This window comes from Lactuca sativa, chromosome 1, assembly GCF_002870075.4.
Source record: "Lactuca sativa cultivar Salinas chromosome 1, Lsat_Salinas_v11, whole genome shotgun sequence".
Lineage (NCBI taxonomy): Eukaryota > Viridiplantae > Streptophyta > Magnoliopsida > Asterales > Asteraceae > Lactuca > Lactuca sativa.
In genome coordinates this window covers 68268709-68287518 of record NC_056623.2, presented here as the reverse complement: position 1 = coordinate 68287518, position 18810 = coordinate 68268709, and the positions used below count along the sequence as shown (strand labels likewise).

General features: G+C 35.6%; 2 protein-coding genes across 2 annotated transcripts; one reads left to right on the top strand and one right to left on the bottom strand.

Annotated features, from left to right (window-relative positions):
* The first annotated feature begins 823 nt into the window (after window positions 1-823).
* On the top strand, window positions 824-2398 carry LOC111887551 (protein CANDIDATE G-PROTEIN COUPLED RECEPTOR 7). The gene has a single exon (XM_023883725.3). It carries the CDS (start codon window positions 888-890, stop codon window positions 2196-2198), a length of 1311 nt encoding a protein of 436 aa, XP_023739493.1. The 5' UTR covers window positions 824-887; the 3' UTR covers window positions 2199-2398.
* A 3729-nt stretch (window positions 2399-6127) lies between these two features.
* Window positions 6128-10457, bottom strand: LOC111887540 (uncharacterized). Its single transcript, XM_023883712.3, has 19 exons — window positions 10100-10457; window positions 9829-10016; window positions 9628-9732; window positions 9477-9548; window positions 9221-9368; window positions 9005-9087; window positions 8866-8921; window positions 8586-8716; window positions 8408-8498; window positions 8253-8318; window positions 7948-8170; window positions 7769-7870; window positions 7459-7544; window positions 7259-7381; window positions 7100-7169; window positions 6911-7002; window positions 6731-6835; window positions 6529-6644; window positions 6128-6361 (listed from the first exon to the last, which is right to left on the bottom strand). Exons 1-18 carry the CDS (start codon window positions 10420-10422, stop codon window positions 6531-6533), a joined length of 2178 nt encoding a protein of 725 aa, XP_023739480.1. The 5' UTR covers window positions 10423-10457; the 3' UTR covers window positions 6128-6361; window positions 6529-6530.
* Window positions 10458-18810: the final 8353 nt, after the last annotated feature.

Below are 18810 nucleotides of genomic sequence, written 5' to 3'. Positions count from 1 at the left end.
TAACCAAAATCCTATATTAATAAAAGAGTAGTCATTTTGTCATGTGTCACTATATTAGACATCTTAATTAATATGATGTCACTTGTCAATCTATTAGTTCTCCATTTTAAATTTATTAGACCTCCTAATAATGTGATGTTATTTGTCAATGTATTGATTCTCCATTTTAAATTTTAAATTTTATATCATTGTTTTCATTAATTGACAAATAAAAAATGTCTAATATATATTAAAAATTAATTATATATACTTATTTGAAGCAACGATTATAATTTCACAAAACTAATATAAATATATCGTAATTAATAATTTATTTAAAATAATTAATTATTAATTTTGAGGTTTTACTATAAAATTTCAATCCCCTTTAATAAATGAAGGTTTTTTTGCCACATGTCATCTTCTCCTTCATTTTGACACTTGTCATTTTGTGAGAATTTAAGAAATTTTATTTTCCACTTGTCATTTTTTAGAGATTTCTATTTTCTTAAAATAAAATCCCATAAAATTATAATGAGTTTTATAAGGAAATAAAATATCCTATTAATTTGATAATAAATTTTTATAAATACTTCAAATAATTTAATTTTTTTTGCAAATTTTCAAAAAATGACGTTTTGTTATATAAAATATTATATTATAAAATATTTCATATTTATATATTAATATTAAATTTTTATTTTTAATAAACCCGTATAATACACAGGTCTCATTTTAGTATTATAATAAAAAAGATAAATATCGTAATACACGGTTCATCTTCTGCATGGCTTCCCCGCCTGTATTTTTTGGCATAAAAATCTCTGTACCATAAAATCTCAAAGCAGCCTATTTCCTTCTTTAGCCACCACCTTCCACCGCCGTCCACCACCACCGTAATTCTCAAAATGACGAACTTACCGAAAACTTTCGCCGTTATCCTCATTTTGCTCTTTATTTTCACCTCTACGTCCAACGCGGAGATCAAATCGTTAAAGATACGATCAGACGACCGTCCAATGATCCTCTTCGAGAAGTTCGGATTCACACGCCATGGCGTTGCCTCCGTTGAGATTTCTTCTGTCTCCGTCACCTCCAGCATCTCCCAAATCGATTCCTCCCGCCTCGGTTTCTTCCTTCTCACCGAAGAATCCTTGATTCAAGTCCTCATCGAATTCCAACAAAACCCTAATTTCTGCGTTGTTGATTCCAAATTCATTTCGCTACTCTTCACATTCCGCGATCTCTCCCCTCCGCCTCATCCTTCCTTCAACAAATCGTACCCTGTCAACTACCCGAATGAATACTCCCTCTTCTTCGCCAATTGCAATCCTGAATCGATCGTCTCAATGGACGTCCGTACCGAGCTATACAACACCGACGGCGACAAAAGGGATTACCTGTCCGCCGGATTAACTCAACTTCCGTTTCTATACACCATTTTCTCCCTCTCATACATGGCATTCCTAGGGTTTTGGATCATTGAATGCATAAAAAACAAGCTATCTGTTCACCGGATTCATCTGCTAATGTGTGTTTTGCTTCTCATGAAAGCCCTCAATTTGATTTGTGCGGCGGAGGACAAACATTTTGTAAAAGTAACAGGAACTCCTCATGGATGGGATGTGTTGTTCTACATATTTCAAGCCATTAGGGTTGTGCTATTGTTCACTGTAATCGTATTAATCGGCACTGGATGGTCGTTTCTGAAACCATTTCTGCAAGAGAAAGAGAAGAAGATCTTGATGATTGTGATCCCACTCCAGGTTTTAGCCAATGTAGCATCCATAGTAATAGGCGAAACAGGGCCCTTTATCAGAGATTGGGTAACTTGGAACCAAGTGTTCTTGTTGGTTGATGTGATCTGTTGTTGCGCCATTATCTTCCCCATAGTCTGGTCAATCAGATCATTGAGGGAGACCTCTAAAACAGATGGGAAGGCTGCTAGAACTCTTGCAAAGTTAACCCTTTTCAGACAGTTCTATGTTCTGGTTATTGGGTACTTGTATTTCACAAGAATCATTGTTTTTGCTCTGAAGACAATCGCAGATTATAACTACCAATGGGTGGCTAGTGGGGCTGAAGAATTAGCGAGCCTTGGGTTCTACATAGTTATGTTTTACATGTTCAGGCCAATTGAATCAAACCAGTACTTTCTTATTGAAGACGAAGAAGAGGCTGCAGCAGAGGTGGCTCTAAGGGAGGAGTTCGAGCTTTGATCAACTTCTTGTTCTTGATTAAGGTTTCTTTTTCGTTTTGATGTCAATATTACTTTCTAGCTAATCATATCTTTTTGTGTGAGTAAATTAGTGATGATACACGTAGTTTTGATTTGACAATTTGACTTCGATTCTCTTTGTTTTGTGTTGTAACAAATTACAACATGTCATTAATGATAATGGGATTCTTTCAGAAAAAATGTCATAAAAAAGCCTCTCTTTTGTATTGGTGTTGTTTGGACGGGTTTGATTGAGCTTTGGATTAACTGGATCGGGTTCGGGTAGTTCCTTCAATCCATTTAAAACATATTTACTATAATAACCCGATAATCATATCACTATGGGCTACTTTTGCATGATTTAATTTAACTTTTTCATTAGTATATAATCTTGGATTTTTTTTTTGAAACGTGAAATATACTAATTTACTCCTAAATTTTCCACTTATGTCCAGAATAGGACTTAAACTCTAGACCTCAAGAAGGGAGAATAGGACTTAAACTCTAGACCTCAAAAAGGGAGGGCAACACTGGATGGGTTAGATTTCAAATTAGAGTTATTTATAAAATTTTCCCTTCTACCATGCTAAGTTCTAAGTTCTAACCCACATTTTGAAAAGTATCGCAAAAGACTAAAAAATCTGCTAAGAGTTAGCACCCTACGGTGCGGGTGGTTGTGGGGAACAATCGGTATTTCGCAAATAAATTTTGCTATATAAATGATGTTTTGTGATATTTGTTCAAAATATGATCATTAGACCATCTCCAATGCATTGAACTCATATGAGTTAAATGGATTGACACATATACATTCCACTCACTATACAACTTTACCCATTAAACTCTACACTCCATTGAACTCTATACAATTTAATGGATTGTCACATCATTTATCATTTTCTTTTTTTTATTATTATTTTTAAAAAATTAATTAACATGAAATTAAAAATTAAAAACTACAATTAAAATTAACATTAATTAAAAAATTAAAATTAAAATAATTTATATATATATATATATGTGTGTGTGTGTGAGAGAGAGAGAGGGGGGGGGGGGGGGAGAGAATATAGAGTTCAATGGGGATTGAACTTCCCATTCCATTGAATCCTAGTCACTTTCCCACAATGGAGATTTTGAGTTTAATGAGATTAAACTCCCCATTAAACCCTCCATTGAACTCCCATTGAAGATGACCTTACGTGATAATCTCTCATATTTGTTTATTTTCGTGAATGAGGCATCTTTGGTAATTTTAGTTTCACCGAGCCATATATTGTGATTGAGATTTGTTGAGCTCATTGTGATTCAAAATGCACACATATAAGTTGATTTGATCTCAAGAGTACAAGGTCAAGTTGGGCAGCACCCCTGGTGAGCAGAGTCCCAGGTGACATAGGTGGCCGCCTTGCGAGGTGTGGGGCAACAATTGGTATGTACGTTGGTGAAATTTTCTGCCAAAACCAATTGACGCATTGATTGTCGACAAACACAACTTGTCACACCAAACCCAATCGTACTTAACTACCACATGCCTATATTTATAGGTTTCCGTTTTGGCATAATATCATTTTTTTCTCTACCGTTTTCTGCAAATTCGTTGTCTCAATAGAACATAGACCAAAACAAGTTTCTTTGTTCATCTCTTGTTTTTTCCCTGAAAATTGAGAGAATAGTATATTGGACTATCCAAATCTGACATCGCGTAAACTCAACATTACTGAATCGAAATTACAAAATTCATTTGATATTTTTTATCCGTCTTTCTAACAAGTCCCTTTTAGATATAAATAAAGCTAAAAGGTGAATTAAGTACCTTTTTTAGCAGCCAATTTTATAAAATGAGCCCCCACTAGCAAGTAGCTAGAAGGAAAACCAGGAGCAAACAGTTACAAAAGTTTAAAGTCTAAATAAACAAAAACCTAGACAAAAATGTAAACAGAACTTAGAAACAAATGAATGGGGAGATCAACCACTTGTTCCACCCATAACAACCACCTTTAACCCTGCTTCTAATCCAGAAATAAACCACCAATGTAACATATTCAACGCCCTTGAGGGGACATATGAATCTTTGGGAAAAGATGTGATCATTTCGAAACTTCCACAAGCACCACATTAGTCCATAGATTATTCTAAGTCATTTTTGTCGTCTAGAAGTATTGTTCTAGTTAGCCAAAAAAGTGAGTCACTCACCCACATTAGTGAACACCTTATTGAACACCTGATCTGTTATTCTACACCAGTTTAAGATCTTGTCTATCACCAATCGAGCAAACAGACAACGAGTAAGAATATGGTCAGCACACTCAGATTCATTTATACAAGCACCACAATATATTGTTTCTACTTTAACACCTCTTGATCTAAGGGTCTGCAGTGATGGAATTTTTGTTTGTGTTGCCCTCCAAAGAAAACAATTTACTTTTAATGGTAGTTCTTTGCACCAAGGGTGGATTAGGATCTACTCTTTGATCGATGGCCCTCCTAAGTGCAGATACATTGTACTTCTTAGTTGCATCGAGCTGACATGACCATTTGTCATCTCCATTGACCATACATGCGTTAGCTAGGTCGCTATGAAGATTATTGATGTTCTCATCCATCCCCTGTTGCAATGGGCATGAACTCCAATGACCCACAAACACGCCTTCATAGAATCTATCAGCCACAATACACCGTTTACAGGATTCCAAATCAAACAAAGAAGAGTATTTGGATTTTAGAGTTTCTGATCCCACTCATTGATCATACCAAAATTACACATTTTCACCCGAGTGTACATGTAGCTGGAAAATGTCCCCAGTTACAATGTTGTGTTTCGTTAACTCCTTACTCACGATTGCGAGATTGTGCCATACCCCAATACCTCAGTAACACCTCAGTAACAAGCTTTACTTATATCAACATTTAATGAAATAGACCACTCGGTGAGATGGCGCGTCAGCGTGACTTCGCCGTTACGGAACGTCTCATAACGTTGCTGTTAGGCGTGGCGCGTGGCAGGGCGTGATATGGCATGTCCTGGTGCGTTATGGTGTATTATGGCGCGTGTTTTTCCATTTGAGAAACTTTTTTTGTCTCTTTGTTATATCTTTTCTAATCAGGGATACAATTATTATGGTTTTTGTTAACTTTTTGTTATTAGTTATTGATATAACACTTCTAAAAAATAATTATATTTGATATAAATTTATATTTGTGTGGTAATATAATTATAAATTAATATAAAATTGTCGTCTTATATCACGCCTTGAAAAACGTCATGGCTCGTAAAACTTGAGGCTTGGCCTTGTCGCCACGTCTCACGCCATTTAGAACCTTGATAAAAACTCACATATATCAAAAACCAATTTAATCAAATTAATCATAACCTAATTAATTTGACGAACCAATAGTCCAATATTGCTTTGATGCTTTCCTTTGTATCAAATGGCCCTTAGCGACTCCATAACATGTATTCAGACATGCGTAATGAGCTTAAAACCCAACTCCATCTACTTTAAATAATAGTTTATAGGGAATGCTGAATGCTAAATACTAGAAACTAATTTTCAATTTATAATTAGTTAGATACTTATAAAATCAACATTTTAGGATTCATCCCTTCATGCATTAACCACCATCAAGGTGGCCTCCAATATCTGTATTTTTTGCTTTTAAGTCCCTTAATGGAATGTATTGCAACAGCTTGGCATCACATATGACATTCTATTTTGCAAATTTTCAACATATTGTGTCTGCATGGTGTTCATAAATAAAATCAACAGAATAAAATCGGCCCTAATCAAGTAATCATGTCTCGTGTGCATATAATTTAAACAGAATTTTTTCAAGTAGGTGCCACGTGGACACAGTATGTACAAATTTTGTCATATTATGACATGTTATAAAAGATACAAACTTGGCCTACATATCAGATTTACCGATGTATTTAGGAAAAAAAAAAGTCCAGTTTATTTATATACAATGCATAATCTGTATGATTGTAACTTACAGCAAGCAACCTCCGACATTGAAATCAAACAGAAGCACAATAAAACAAAAGTCGACACTCACCACCATAACTCAGAATTTTACATTTCAACACACTGAAAATCCTTTATAAAATAAAGTTGATGACATGGAGGCTTTTCTATGTGTGCCATGAGTCTTGAGAACTGAAGTCTGAAACCAAAATAACATATTAAAGATTATGTTATTTTTCCTTCATAAGATTTTCCAATTTTGTAGTAAGATCTCACCAATACTCAAAATAACTAATTGCATTTAACCATTTCGCTAACCAAATGTTGCATATATTTTATATGCAGAGAATGAAATGAAAAACAAACCTTTAGTCAAAGTTATCAATTTTGATGGGAACAATTTCATCAGCCACCTTAAATCCTCCCACCAAACGTGCAAAAAACACCATTTGTTGTTCAAGTGTAAACTTGATATTTTCAGCCTGCATATCACAAATCAAACCAATAAAATTTCTTTTCACCTAAAAAAAACAAATATTAAAAATAAAAACCATTATTTATCTCCAACCTTACGAAAACCATGTTGCTCCCCTTCATATTCCACTAAAGCAACAGGCAATCCTTTTGCTTTCAAAGCTTTATATATTTTTCTTGCTTGATCAGGTGGCACAACCTGCCCAACAATTTATATTAAAAAATAATTATAATCATTTCAAAGTAATTTATTTATTCATTTAAAAACACAAACCTTGTCTTCTAATCCCTGAAACAGAATTATAGGGCAAGAAAATTGATCCACAAAATTGATAGGTGACCTCTCAAAGAACTCCTTTTCACCCCCTGTTGCAAATTAAACATTTAATTAACCGACACTAGATTATTTATTTATTTATTTACTCAGGTTTAATAAAAAATAAATAAATAATATTTAGTTTACCAACAAGATTATCCATGTATCGCGACTCAAATTTGTGAGTTTCTTCTTTCAACAGCTTCAAATCAGCCACCTGTTCACATATTTTAGATATTTGACTCATAGTCAAACACTTTGATTAAAATTATAAAATATGTATTTGGTCAAACGTTGACCACTTACACCATATAAAGAAGCACCAGCTTTGAATGTTTTCTTGAATGCAAGTGCAGCCAGAGTTGTGTAACCACCAGCAGAGCCTCCAGTTATGCATAGTCTTCCAGCATCTGCTTTTCCACTATCCACCTATAATTTTAAAAAAATAATAAACAATTAAAATGTGTTTATCTTGAAACTGTATGAGGGGTAAAAATGTAAAATACCAAGAACTGAGCACAGCTGCAACAATCATTGACATCGACTACACCCCATCGTTTCAAAAGCCTTTCACGAAATTCCCGACCATACCCTTCAACACATAATGTAGAAGAATTTCAAATATAGTAAACTACAGATATCGTCCCTATAGTATGTCTATAATTACAGATTTGGTCCCTTAAACCTATTATTCAAGATGGGTTTGTAATGTTTTTCGTCCTTTAACCTATTATTCAAGATGGGTATGTCTATTTAATTACAGATTTGACTTTTACAAAAAAAAGACGATTTTACCCTTGGTTAATATTTACATACCAGTACTTCCACCGTAATTCACATCCACAAAAGCCCAACCACGACTAGTCCAAAACTGGACTGGAAGGCTCAAGATGCCACGTGTCTCAGCTGTGGGTCCTCCTGTTTTTATTATCCATAAAAAATGTAAAATATAAAAATTGCAGATTTGATTTTTCTGAGTCTATTAAAATGATTACCATGGCTTTTTAACAACAATGGAGGTTTTTCTTCTTGACTGGATTGATAATTAGGATTTGTTGGGGGGTAATAGTATGCATACGCATTTTCTCCAGGGACTTCTGTTGGAAATTCAATAAATTCTGGGGAGCTGAAGTAAGATTTGTATTGTGAACTAGTAGGTGAAGAAGACCAAACAATCTTGAAGTCAACCACATTTGATGCCACGTCATCTAAAGTCACCTACAATTAGGTCACGAATAATTTTGAATAAAGACAAATTATACAAAAGTGTTAGATATTAAAGTAAAAAAAAAACTAGCACCTTAGCTATAGATAAAGGATGAACTCCAGATGCCCCTTCAACATACAGACAACGTACACCTGAAGTCTACATAAAATATTTTTTAATTAATAAAAACATAAAAAAGGAAATAGATAACTAGAAAATACAAAGTGTATTGAGATTAGTCAGATTACAATATTCATTAAATCTGTGAAAGGAGTCTGGAGAATGGATAATGTGTTCTTATTCTTGTCCACAACTCCAAGATATGATCTTCCTTTTTGCCTAAATATTCAAAAACATGAAATGAAATGAATATAACAAAATGATGTGATGCAAAAGTTTAAGTAATAAATTACTTAAACTAAATACCTGTAACTACAAGCAATTAAGTTTTTATGTTCCTTGAGAATTTCATAAGAGTTCATGCCAAAAACCCATAATGGTTTTGCAAACTCAGCTTCTAGTGAATACACTGGTGCCACTGTGTTATCAGATTCAACCTGTTACATTATAACATAAATTACAGAAAACAGATGCTAAAAAAAAACATTTCATTAAATCAAAAAAATATATATATATATATATATATATATATATATATATATATATATATATATATATATATATATATATATATTTCTGAAATTACCCATCTGTGAAGATTCCAGAAACCAGTTTTTCTATCTGTCACAAAGAACAATTCTCCTGCAGTAATAAGAGATACATAATGCAATTGAATCAGTGTGAACATTTATAAAATCAAAGTTATAAAAGGTGTAATTAATTACCTTCATCAGACCATTTTGGTTCAGTTGGAGATTCAATAATGGCAGAATCGCCCCCTGCAACACATACTCGTTTGTACACATCTCTGCAAAAAGCAACAAAATTGAGATAAAGAAACAAACACTCAAAATATAACCAACTATTACTAATTAATAGGGATATTGGCATGAAATAAAAATAAATGAAAATAAATAATAATCAGTGTGTTTAGTGTTTACCCAGTGTCTGAAATATAGCCAACCCATAGTTCAGATCTATCCCATGGCATGTTAGGGTGGCTCCATTCAATCCATGCCAATCTTTTTCCTTCAGGGTCAAGTCTAGGGAACGCATAGAAATCATTTCCACTGACTAACACTTTTGGTTCTACATATCGCCATATGAAACAATCAGAAGATCATTATTTATCAGTTATCACCATGATTGAATTGAGAGAAAAATTAAATGAGTAACACTGTAAGTCTGTAACAGTACCTTTAACACCATTATCACCGAGGTCTATTGACACAATGCTTGTGATTGCATCCAAGCTACTTTCACGTCGATCTAACAAGATTACATATGACAGGATCCGTGATTGAAGATAAAGTGTTGAAGAAAAGTATGTAAAAAGTCAACAATGTACCTTCCATAACACTGATGTATCGATTAAGTGATGTATCATAAACTCCATCTGCATAGCTCACTAGAGGTCCACCATAATCAGGGGTAAGTGGCAAAGGTGCAGAATCTACAGGCATAAAACAAGATGTTAGATATATGACTATAAGGTAATTTGAAAAGCATGTATGTTAATCCATCTGATGTGATAATCATGAGGTCGAACCTTTTGAATCTAGAGAATGTTTGTAAAGTCTCTGGTCTTTGTGATTGGAGAAAACTAGAGTGCCTCCTGAAATTGAAAAATCACCTCCACCATATTCTTGAGCAACTGTACGCACTGAGAACTCCTTGGGTGTTACATCAATGGTTTCTTCATTTTCGTCATTTCCCCCTTTAACTATAACCAATCGTCTGAAAGTATGAACAATAATACAACAGTTAGGGCTTCGGAGAAGAAGTCAACGATTAATTAACTGATAAAGCTATACACTTACCCTGATTCCGAAGGTCGTGATTCAAGCCAGAACAATCGGCCGTGAGAGTCGACGGCTGTGCCTCCCAGACCCTTGGAGGCTCCTGACACGACGTCTGAGGTGATGGGAGAGGACCATGAACCGTATGGTGCGGTGATTTTTTGCTCCGGTGTAAGCGTTGAAGAGGCCGCCATTGTTGTTATCAGCCTCCGAGAGTGATGAGGAGAGTGTTTTCTGATGAAGAGTAGAGTCAGGGTGGTAGTGAGGCTGCTTGATAATGATGGTGATAGAATTGGGCGGCGACTGGTGGTGGTAACGGCGGCTGCTACAGCCGAAAGTGCCATTGACAGGGAAAATAGCCTCTACTATTTATATGTACAAAGCTAAAATAATAAAGATAGATATGGATAAAAAAAAAAAGTTTTTTTTTTATCATTTGCTCAGTTGTAATTCAATTTGTCCCCGATTATTTTGAATTAATTTTTTTTTAAATTTTAAATTTAATAATTATAATAAATATAATAATAAATAAATATCAATTTCATTAAAAATTATCTTTTAATTTTAAAACTCTTAAAATTAAAGCTCATCAATTTTTTTTATTTATTTAAATTTAAAAGATAAAAAAAAAACATTTCTATTATTATAATTCATTAGTTTTCTTATTTTCTTATAAATTCAAAGTTCTCAAATATTTAAATTAATTCATATAATACATGGATCTCACAACTAGTAAATATGAAATGAAAATCATCATTCTTTTGCACAATTTCCTAAATATCATGTCTCATGTATTTTATCCGAACTTCCAAAATATTTTTATCATAACTTTCAAAATAATTTCATGTCTCATGTATTTTATATGGTTAATCTCATTATAGGTTAACAGGGTAATAAACTATTTAGATTGTTTTTAAATTACCATTAAATTTAAAAAAAATATATGATCTAAAATAATGTGTTTATTGTTTATTGATTGTGGACCAATCATTTTAGTTATTTTAAAAAAATGATTAATACATATTATTGAATTAAAGATAATTGAAAAATACCATCTAATTTTATTATAAGGATATTTTAGTCAATTAACATAAATTTAAAAAATAATTGCAGATTTTAAGGGATAATTAATTCTAATTAAATTTAAGAATCTGATTTTTTGGATAATAAATATATTAATTCGGACATTTTAAAAGAATGTGTTTGTGATTACCTTGAAAATATCATTAAATTCCGACAGAATACTATAAACATATATTATTAAGATTAATAATTTTTAATGAATACATATTATATATGAAAAGAATTTTAATATCTTAGAATCAGAAATTACATTCTTTCTTAAAAAATACAAGAATGAAAATAAATTACATTCATTATGAAGAAATGTGACAAATGATGGTTAACAAAAAGATTTATTCTTAAAGAATAAAGTTGAGAATGTTTAAAAACAAATAAAAACATTGAAATCTAAGTAAATCACTATTACACTCTATATTATGATAGAATATTGCTGATTATCCATTCTGGTAGAATATATTGCTAATCCATTCTGACAGAAACAATTGCTAATCAGTTCTCAATGAATATTGTTGGCTTACTTTCCATTATTCACCAGGCTTCAATCCGACTTTTCAGTTGTTGTTGCATTTACACAAAGAATGTGTTTGTATTCATCATCTCCAAAATCAGCCATGACTTTTGTATTTCCACATATAAAAGTAGTTATAACATTAGACAGTAAAGTGGCCTTGAGATTGTGTGGCCTTGAGAGATTGTGTTTACCTTTCAAAATTAATATATATATATATATATATATATATATATATATATATATATATATATATATATATATATATATATAAGAAATGAATCTTATGTGTAACACCGTGAATTTCAAAATAATTTTTCGCAATATAAAAAAAACATTTCTCATTTAATTTCATAAAAACATTAAATTTCAAATTCCAATCTGTATCATACAAATCCCAAGATCACATAAATATATCAAAGTCCCCTGCGTGTGTACAGATCATGCCGGCGCCTTCCCACGGTCATCGCTAGTACCTGAAACAACAACACTAACACTGTAAGCACGAAGCTTAGTGAGTTCCCCAAAATACCACACATAAAACACATATTAGCCACTCGAGGCTATAACTCTATGGGTCCGTGCACCCAACTCTGTGAACCCTCAGGTTCTAACTCTAGGAACCTTCCGGTTCCAACTCTGAAATCATGCACAGCATAAATCACATAGAAATAATGCAGTACAACACATGGCACATACATAACATACATACACTAACACATAGCTCTGATTACCTACTCAAGGTAAAGTATAGTGAGAAGACTCACCTCGCGTGTCTCGGTATCTCACGAATCCTGGAAATCCCTCGTGCTCGATCCTACGAGCTCTAATCCTCCTATAACATCACATGACTCTAATTAGCACTTTTTATCTCTAAGGTTGACTATCCCTAAGAAGTCAACACAGGTCAACGGTCAACGGTCAGCTTTGACCGGACTCGGCGAGTGCACACGGCAACTCGGCGAGTCTAGACGTTCTCACCAACTCTCTAGGATTCCCTTTCTACACGTCGAGTACTCCCCCCGACTCGACGAGTTTCACCTGGCAGAAATCGCGGGGCCACCCCGACTTAACTCGCCGAGTCTCAAGAACGACTCGGCGAGTCCCAGCTCGACTCAGTCCACATGACAACCCTCTCTAACTCACCCTGACTCACTGAGTCAACCCATGACTCGACTGGACCACTCACTGGCCGGTCCAAGGCAATCTTCAAGATACTCGCCGAGTCTGCTCATCGGACTCGGCGAGTCCATGCCATGCAAACACTCACACTTGCTTCTAAGGTCAGATCTATTCCAACAATTCATAGATCTGGCCTTCCTAGATGAATGAGGCTCTCTGGACCTCTATGGATCCAGATCCGAAGTCTCATCACTAGCAAGGGACTATTTGGCCATCCAATCAACTCAACAAGGTCACAAGAAACCCTAAAATCAATTATACTTCACAAAACAGGAGATGAGCCGAAATCATACCTTTAGATTGAAGGGCTAAGCTTCAAATCCACCGAATAGCAGTCTCCTTTGCCTCCCCTTGGCTAGAACCTCCCTCTTCTTTGCTAAACAACACACAAATGTCAAGGAATGCTTCCTTTCTCTCTCAAATCGCTAAAGCACTCTAGGGTTTCTTTCTATGGACTGTTGGGTGCAAATGACGGCCATAAGGCCCTTTAAATAGGTCCCAAACCCGAGAAATTTAGGGTTTCATTAAACAGCGTGGACTCGCCGAGTCCAGACGAATCCCGCGTCCAGAATCGCGACCCTACTCGGCGAGTCTGAGCTCCAACTCGCCGAGTCCCCTCTCAAAACACCAATAAAAACAAAACAATAAAATACCTGGAAATCTGGGCTGTTACATTATGAATAGTAAACTTGCCATTTTTTTGGCAACTTTGCTCCTCATTCTTTGGCCATTTTAACACTTTTGGTCCTTGCAATCAATAATTTTACATTTTTTAGGAACCTTTTAATATTTAAAGTTTGGTCATAAAACTTTAATGGTTTGACAACTTTGATCCATTTTCGAAAAAGTTGCTAATTCTTACCCCTTTAATTCTTTAGCCATTTTGACACTTTTGGTCATTGCAGTCAAAACTTTTATATTTTTTCATAAAAACATGAAAAAAACGGTCCGTGGAAAAGCCCGAGCTTTTCATCCTTGCACTTTCTACGTCTGTCATATTTATCGATTCGGAAACAACATTAAAAGCTTATGGCCCCCGCGTAATGATGGGTTTTGGCCATATGAACATTCCTATGTGCACATGCAAACCCTAATGCTTGGATCTAGGTTTCTCTAATTAAACATGCTTTGAATCCAAGACTTCTAATGACTAATTAGGTATAAGAACAATAGAAAATCAGATCTAGAAGTTTACCTTTGAATCTCTTGTTTGATCTTGTTGTCTTGGAGCTCTAGAGCCACAATTGTCACTCCTCTAATGGCTTACAAACACCAACTAGCAAGGAGGATGATTTGAGAGAGAGAAGAGGGATTAGAAATTGGCCAGGGTTTCTTTGCTTTAGCAGAGGTGCCGATTTCCCTTGCCCTAGGGGTCTATTTATACTTATAAGGCTCCTAGGGTTTCACCCTTAAACCCTAGTTGGATAATCTTTCCTTAAAGCAATCCAAATCCTTTCCATGATAATGCCTTGGACGAATTTGAGGCTATCCCAAGCCCTAGAATTCGTCCAACCTCTATCCAAGAAGGATTTACAGCCCAAAGTGTAACTATCAAACAATTGACAGTTTATACCCTCTTATTTAATTAATCTCCTTAAGTCACCAAATTAATACTAATTAATCTATGACTTATATTAATCAAATAACAATATTATTATTCCTTATATTATTCTCATAATATATTAATAATATTTATTCTCTCATAATAAATCATCCTATCAAGTTGCTATGGTGAAGGCAACCCAAAAGGACCATGCACAATCGGGTCAAATACTTGCCTAATATAGTTGCATTCTTAGACACTATTCCAACAGTCTCCCACTTGGATAAGTCTAGTAACTATATGCACAAGTACAATTCGATTTGCAATCATAGTTCTTAAAGACGCTGTCAAACTCTGATCTAATCAATCTTGTCCTTTAGATAAGGGATCGTACAGTCCTCTGTCAGATATCATGCTGACAATTCTATGGAATGATTAGTCAAGCATTTAGGTTTCTCGATCTCCGATTTATCTGACAGAGAACTTAATCGAACACATCAATTCAGTTCTGACCGGGCCCGGCACATAAGTCAAATCAAATCATCGAGCGGTCGAGATATCACTTTTACTCTCTTGGGATAAAAGTTACAAATAAACTTCAACTTATATGCATTTACTTATTCATTAATCAACTATACACAACAATGTGTTTTATAACATCGAGTTACCAATGCGTTTTCGCATTATCAATGTACAATCAATTAACAAATAACAAACCATATATCTAGGTTTTAAGACTATATGATATTATCGTCTTACGATCACCCTTTTATATCATATTCCATAAGGTGATTCCAACAAGCGTGGGTTTGTTCCAATGCTCGAAACTAGTTCATAAGCACTCATGAATGTTGCAGCAACCCTTTGCTATGTCTAAAACCATTTAGACAATCTACACACCAATTCATGACAATCTTCATTCATATCTACTTCCAACATATGAACGATTGTGGATAATTTGAATAATTCGATTATTCTTAATAAATTCAATTATTCTGGAAGTCAAAACATGCAAAATGAAACAATAGTTAAACAATTAACATAAGACAGTAACATTACTCATAAATAAAACTCCTTTATTTAATCATCAAATGTTAATTACATTTATCTATTACACGTTTCTAATACTATCTAATCTATGCTAATATCATCCTTCAGCCCAATACTCCTAGCATGCTGCAAGTGCTTAACCCTACTCAGTCCCTTCGTAAGCGGATCTGCTGGGTTATCTTCTGATGATATCCTCTTCACTACGAGTTGTCCTTCTTCTACACGATGTCTAATAAAGTGATATTTTCTGTCGATATGTCGAGATCTGCCATGATCCCTTGGTTCCTTGGTCAAGGCAACCTCTCCTTCATTATCACAGAAAATCTCCATGGGCTCCTTTATGGCAGGTAAAACTCCAAGATCACCAATGAAGTTCTTTAACCATATTGCCTCCTTCGACGCTTCCCTCGCTGCAATATACTCTGATTCGCACTTTGAATCAGCTACGGTTTCCTGCTTGGAACTTTTCCAAGTCACTGTTCCTCTATTTAGGGTAAAGACCCAGCCCGACTGCGAATGGTAGTTGTTCCTGTTGGTCTGAAAGCTAGCGTCACTATACCCTCGCACCTTCAAGTCATCACTCCCTCCGAGGACTAAGAACCATTCCTTCGTCCTCCGAAGGTACTTAAGGATATTCTTAACCGCAATCTAATGGGCTCTGCCAGGGTTCCCTTGATATCTACTAACCATGCTCAAAGCAAAGGCTACATCAGGGCGAGTACAAGTCATAGCGTACATGATTGAGCCAACTGCGGAAGCGTATGGTACTCGGCTCATTTCTGCTATTTCAGCTTCGGTACTCGGACTTTGAGTCTTACTCAACTTGGCATTACTTTGTATCGGTAATTCTCCCTTCTTTGAGTTTTCCATACTAAAACGTTTTATTACCTTCTCTAAGTAAGTGTTCTGACTAAGTCCTATTAGTCTCTTACTTCTTTCTCTCGCTATCCTTATTCCCAAAATGTAAGAAGCCTCTCCGAGGTCCTTCATAGCAAAGCACTTCCCGAGCCAGGACTTAACCTCCTGCAGAGTCGGGTTGTCGTTTCCTATGAGTAATATGTCATTGACATATAGAACGAGGAAGCTTACTATACTCCCATTGGCTTTGACATATACACACGATTCATCTTCGCTTCATACAAATCCAAACTCTTTGACTTTCTCATCGAAGCAAAGATTTCATCTACGAGATGCTTGCTTAAGTCTATAAATGGACTTCTCAAGCTTACACATTCTATTCGGATGCTTCGGATCCACAAACCCCTCTGGCTGAGCCATATAAACATCCTCAGCCAACTTTCCGTTAAGGAAAGCGGTCTTGACATCCATTTGCCAAATCTCATAATCATGAAATGCTACAATAGCTAGCATTACACTAATAGATTTTATCTTTGCAACTGGTGAGAAGGTCTCATCATAGTCAACACCGGGAGTTTGAGTAAAGCCCTTCGCGACCAATCGCGCTTTATATGTGTGTACGTTTCCATCCACGTCTGTCTTCTTCTTGAAGATCCATTTGCACCCAACGGTCTTACGTCCGGGCACATTATCAACCAATTTACAAACTTGGTTATCATACATGGATTGGATCTCTCTATCCATTGCCTCTTTCCATTTCGCAGACTTCGGGCCTGCCATGGCTTCCTTATAGCTATTAGGTTCATCAAGGTTTATTAGTGTACCATCACTAATATACATGTCCCCTTCGGTAGTAATATGAAAACCATAAAACTGGGGTTGAACTCTAACTCTTTCGAAACGTCTAAGAGGTAAGGACTCGTCAATCGGTTCAACCGAAGTTTCCTCGTCGGGTTGAGTGCCAGCGGTATAGGTTCCTTCATCTATCGACTCTTGAATCTCTTCAAGCTTGATTTGCCTCCCACTGTCTCCTTGGCCTATGAGTTCTCGCTCTCAGAAAACTCCTATCCTCACAACAAAGACAACATTGTCCTTCGGTCTATAGAAGAGATATCCAAAGGATTTCTGCGGGTAGCCGATGAAAGTACATCGCTCACTACGAGGTTCGAGCTTGTTGTGAGTATCTCGTCTTACGAAAGCCTCGCAACCCCAAACCTTGATATGTGCCAACGAGGGAGCTTTCCCTGTCCACATCTCGTGAGGTGTTTTGGCAACCTTCTTAGTAGGGACTCGGTTAAGGATATGGGCGGCAGTCTCTAAGGCATACCCCCAAAAAGAGATTGATAGTGAAGCACGACTCATCATAGAGCGAACCATGTCCAACAAGGTTCGATTACGCCTTTCTGCCACACCATTCAATTGTGGTGTCCTAGGTGGCGTCAATTGTGAAACTATTCCACACTCCTTGAGATAATCGTGGAATTCAAGACGTAGGTACTCTCCTCCTCGATCGGATCGAAGCATCTTGATTTTCCTGCCCAATTGATTCTCCACTTCATTCCTGAACTCTTTGAATTTTTCAAAAGTTTCTGACTTTTGCTTAAATAAGTATATATACCCATATCTACTATAGTCATCGGTAAAAGTCACATAGAAGCGGTTCCCATCCCTCGTGGTTGATCTAAACGGTCCACATACATCGGTATGTATTAGGTCCAATAGACCCTCACCCCTTTCACACGTACTTATGAAGGGTGACTTAGTCATCTTTCCAAGTAAACAAGACTCGCATGTGTCATCTTCCCTAAGGTCGAATGACTCCAACACTCCATCATTTTGGAGTTGGGTTATGCATTTCTTGTTGACATGTCCAAGACGACAATGCCACAAGGATGCTTTATCCATACTATTGGAAGAATCTATGTTCAAAACATCATTTCCTAAGTTATCAACAATCATAACAGTTTCATAAATTCCATTACACGGTATTGCTTCAAAATAAAAGACACCATTTAGATAAGCCAAAATAGAATCATTCTCATTATTAAAAGAAAATCTAAAACCTTGTCTAAACAAACCATGAAATGAAATGATGTTTCTAGCCATTTCTGGCGAATAGAAACAATTGTTCAAATCTAAACTTAAACCATTCCTAAGCACTAAATAATACACTCCAATCTTGGTCACAGGCGACGATCTTCTGTTCCCCATGATTAGATTAATCATTCCATGCTCCACATCCTTATTTCTTCTTAGTCCCTGCACATTAGAACAAATGTGGTAACCATAACCGGTATCAAGAACCCAAGAAATAGCATGAGATGAATCGTTAGATTTAATTGTGTATATACCTGCGAAAGACGGCTTGATCTTTCCTTCCTTGATGGCTTGCAGGTACTCTGGGCAACTTCTCTTCCAATGTCCTATCTTATGGCAGTGGTGGCACTCTGCCTCCTTTGGGTTAGGGTAGGGCTTAGCAGAATCAACTTTGGTTCCACTAGAAGAGGC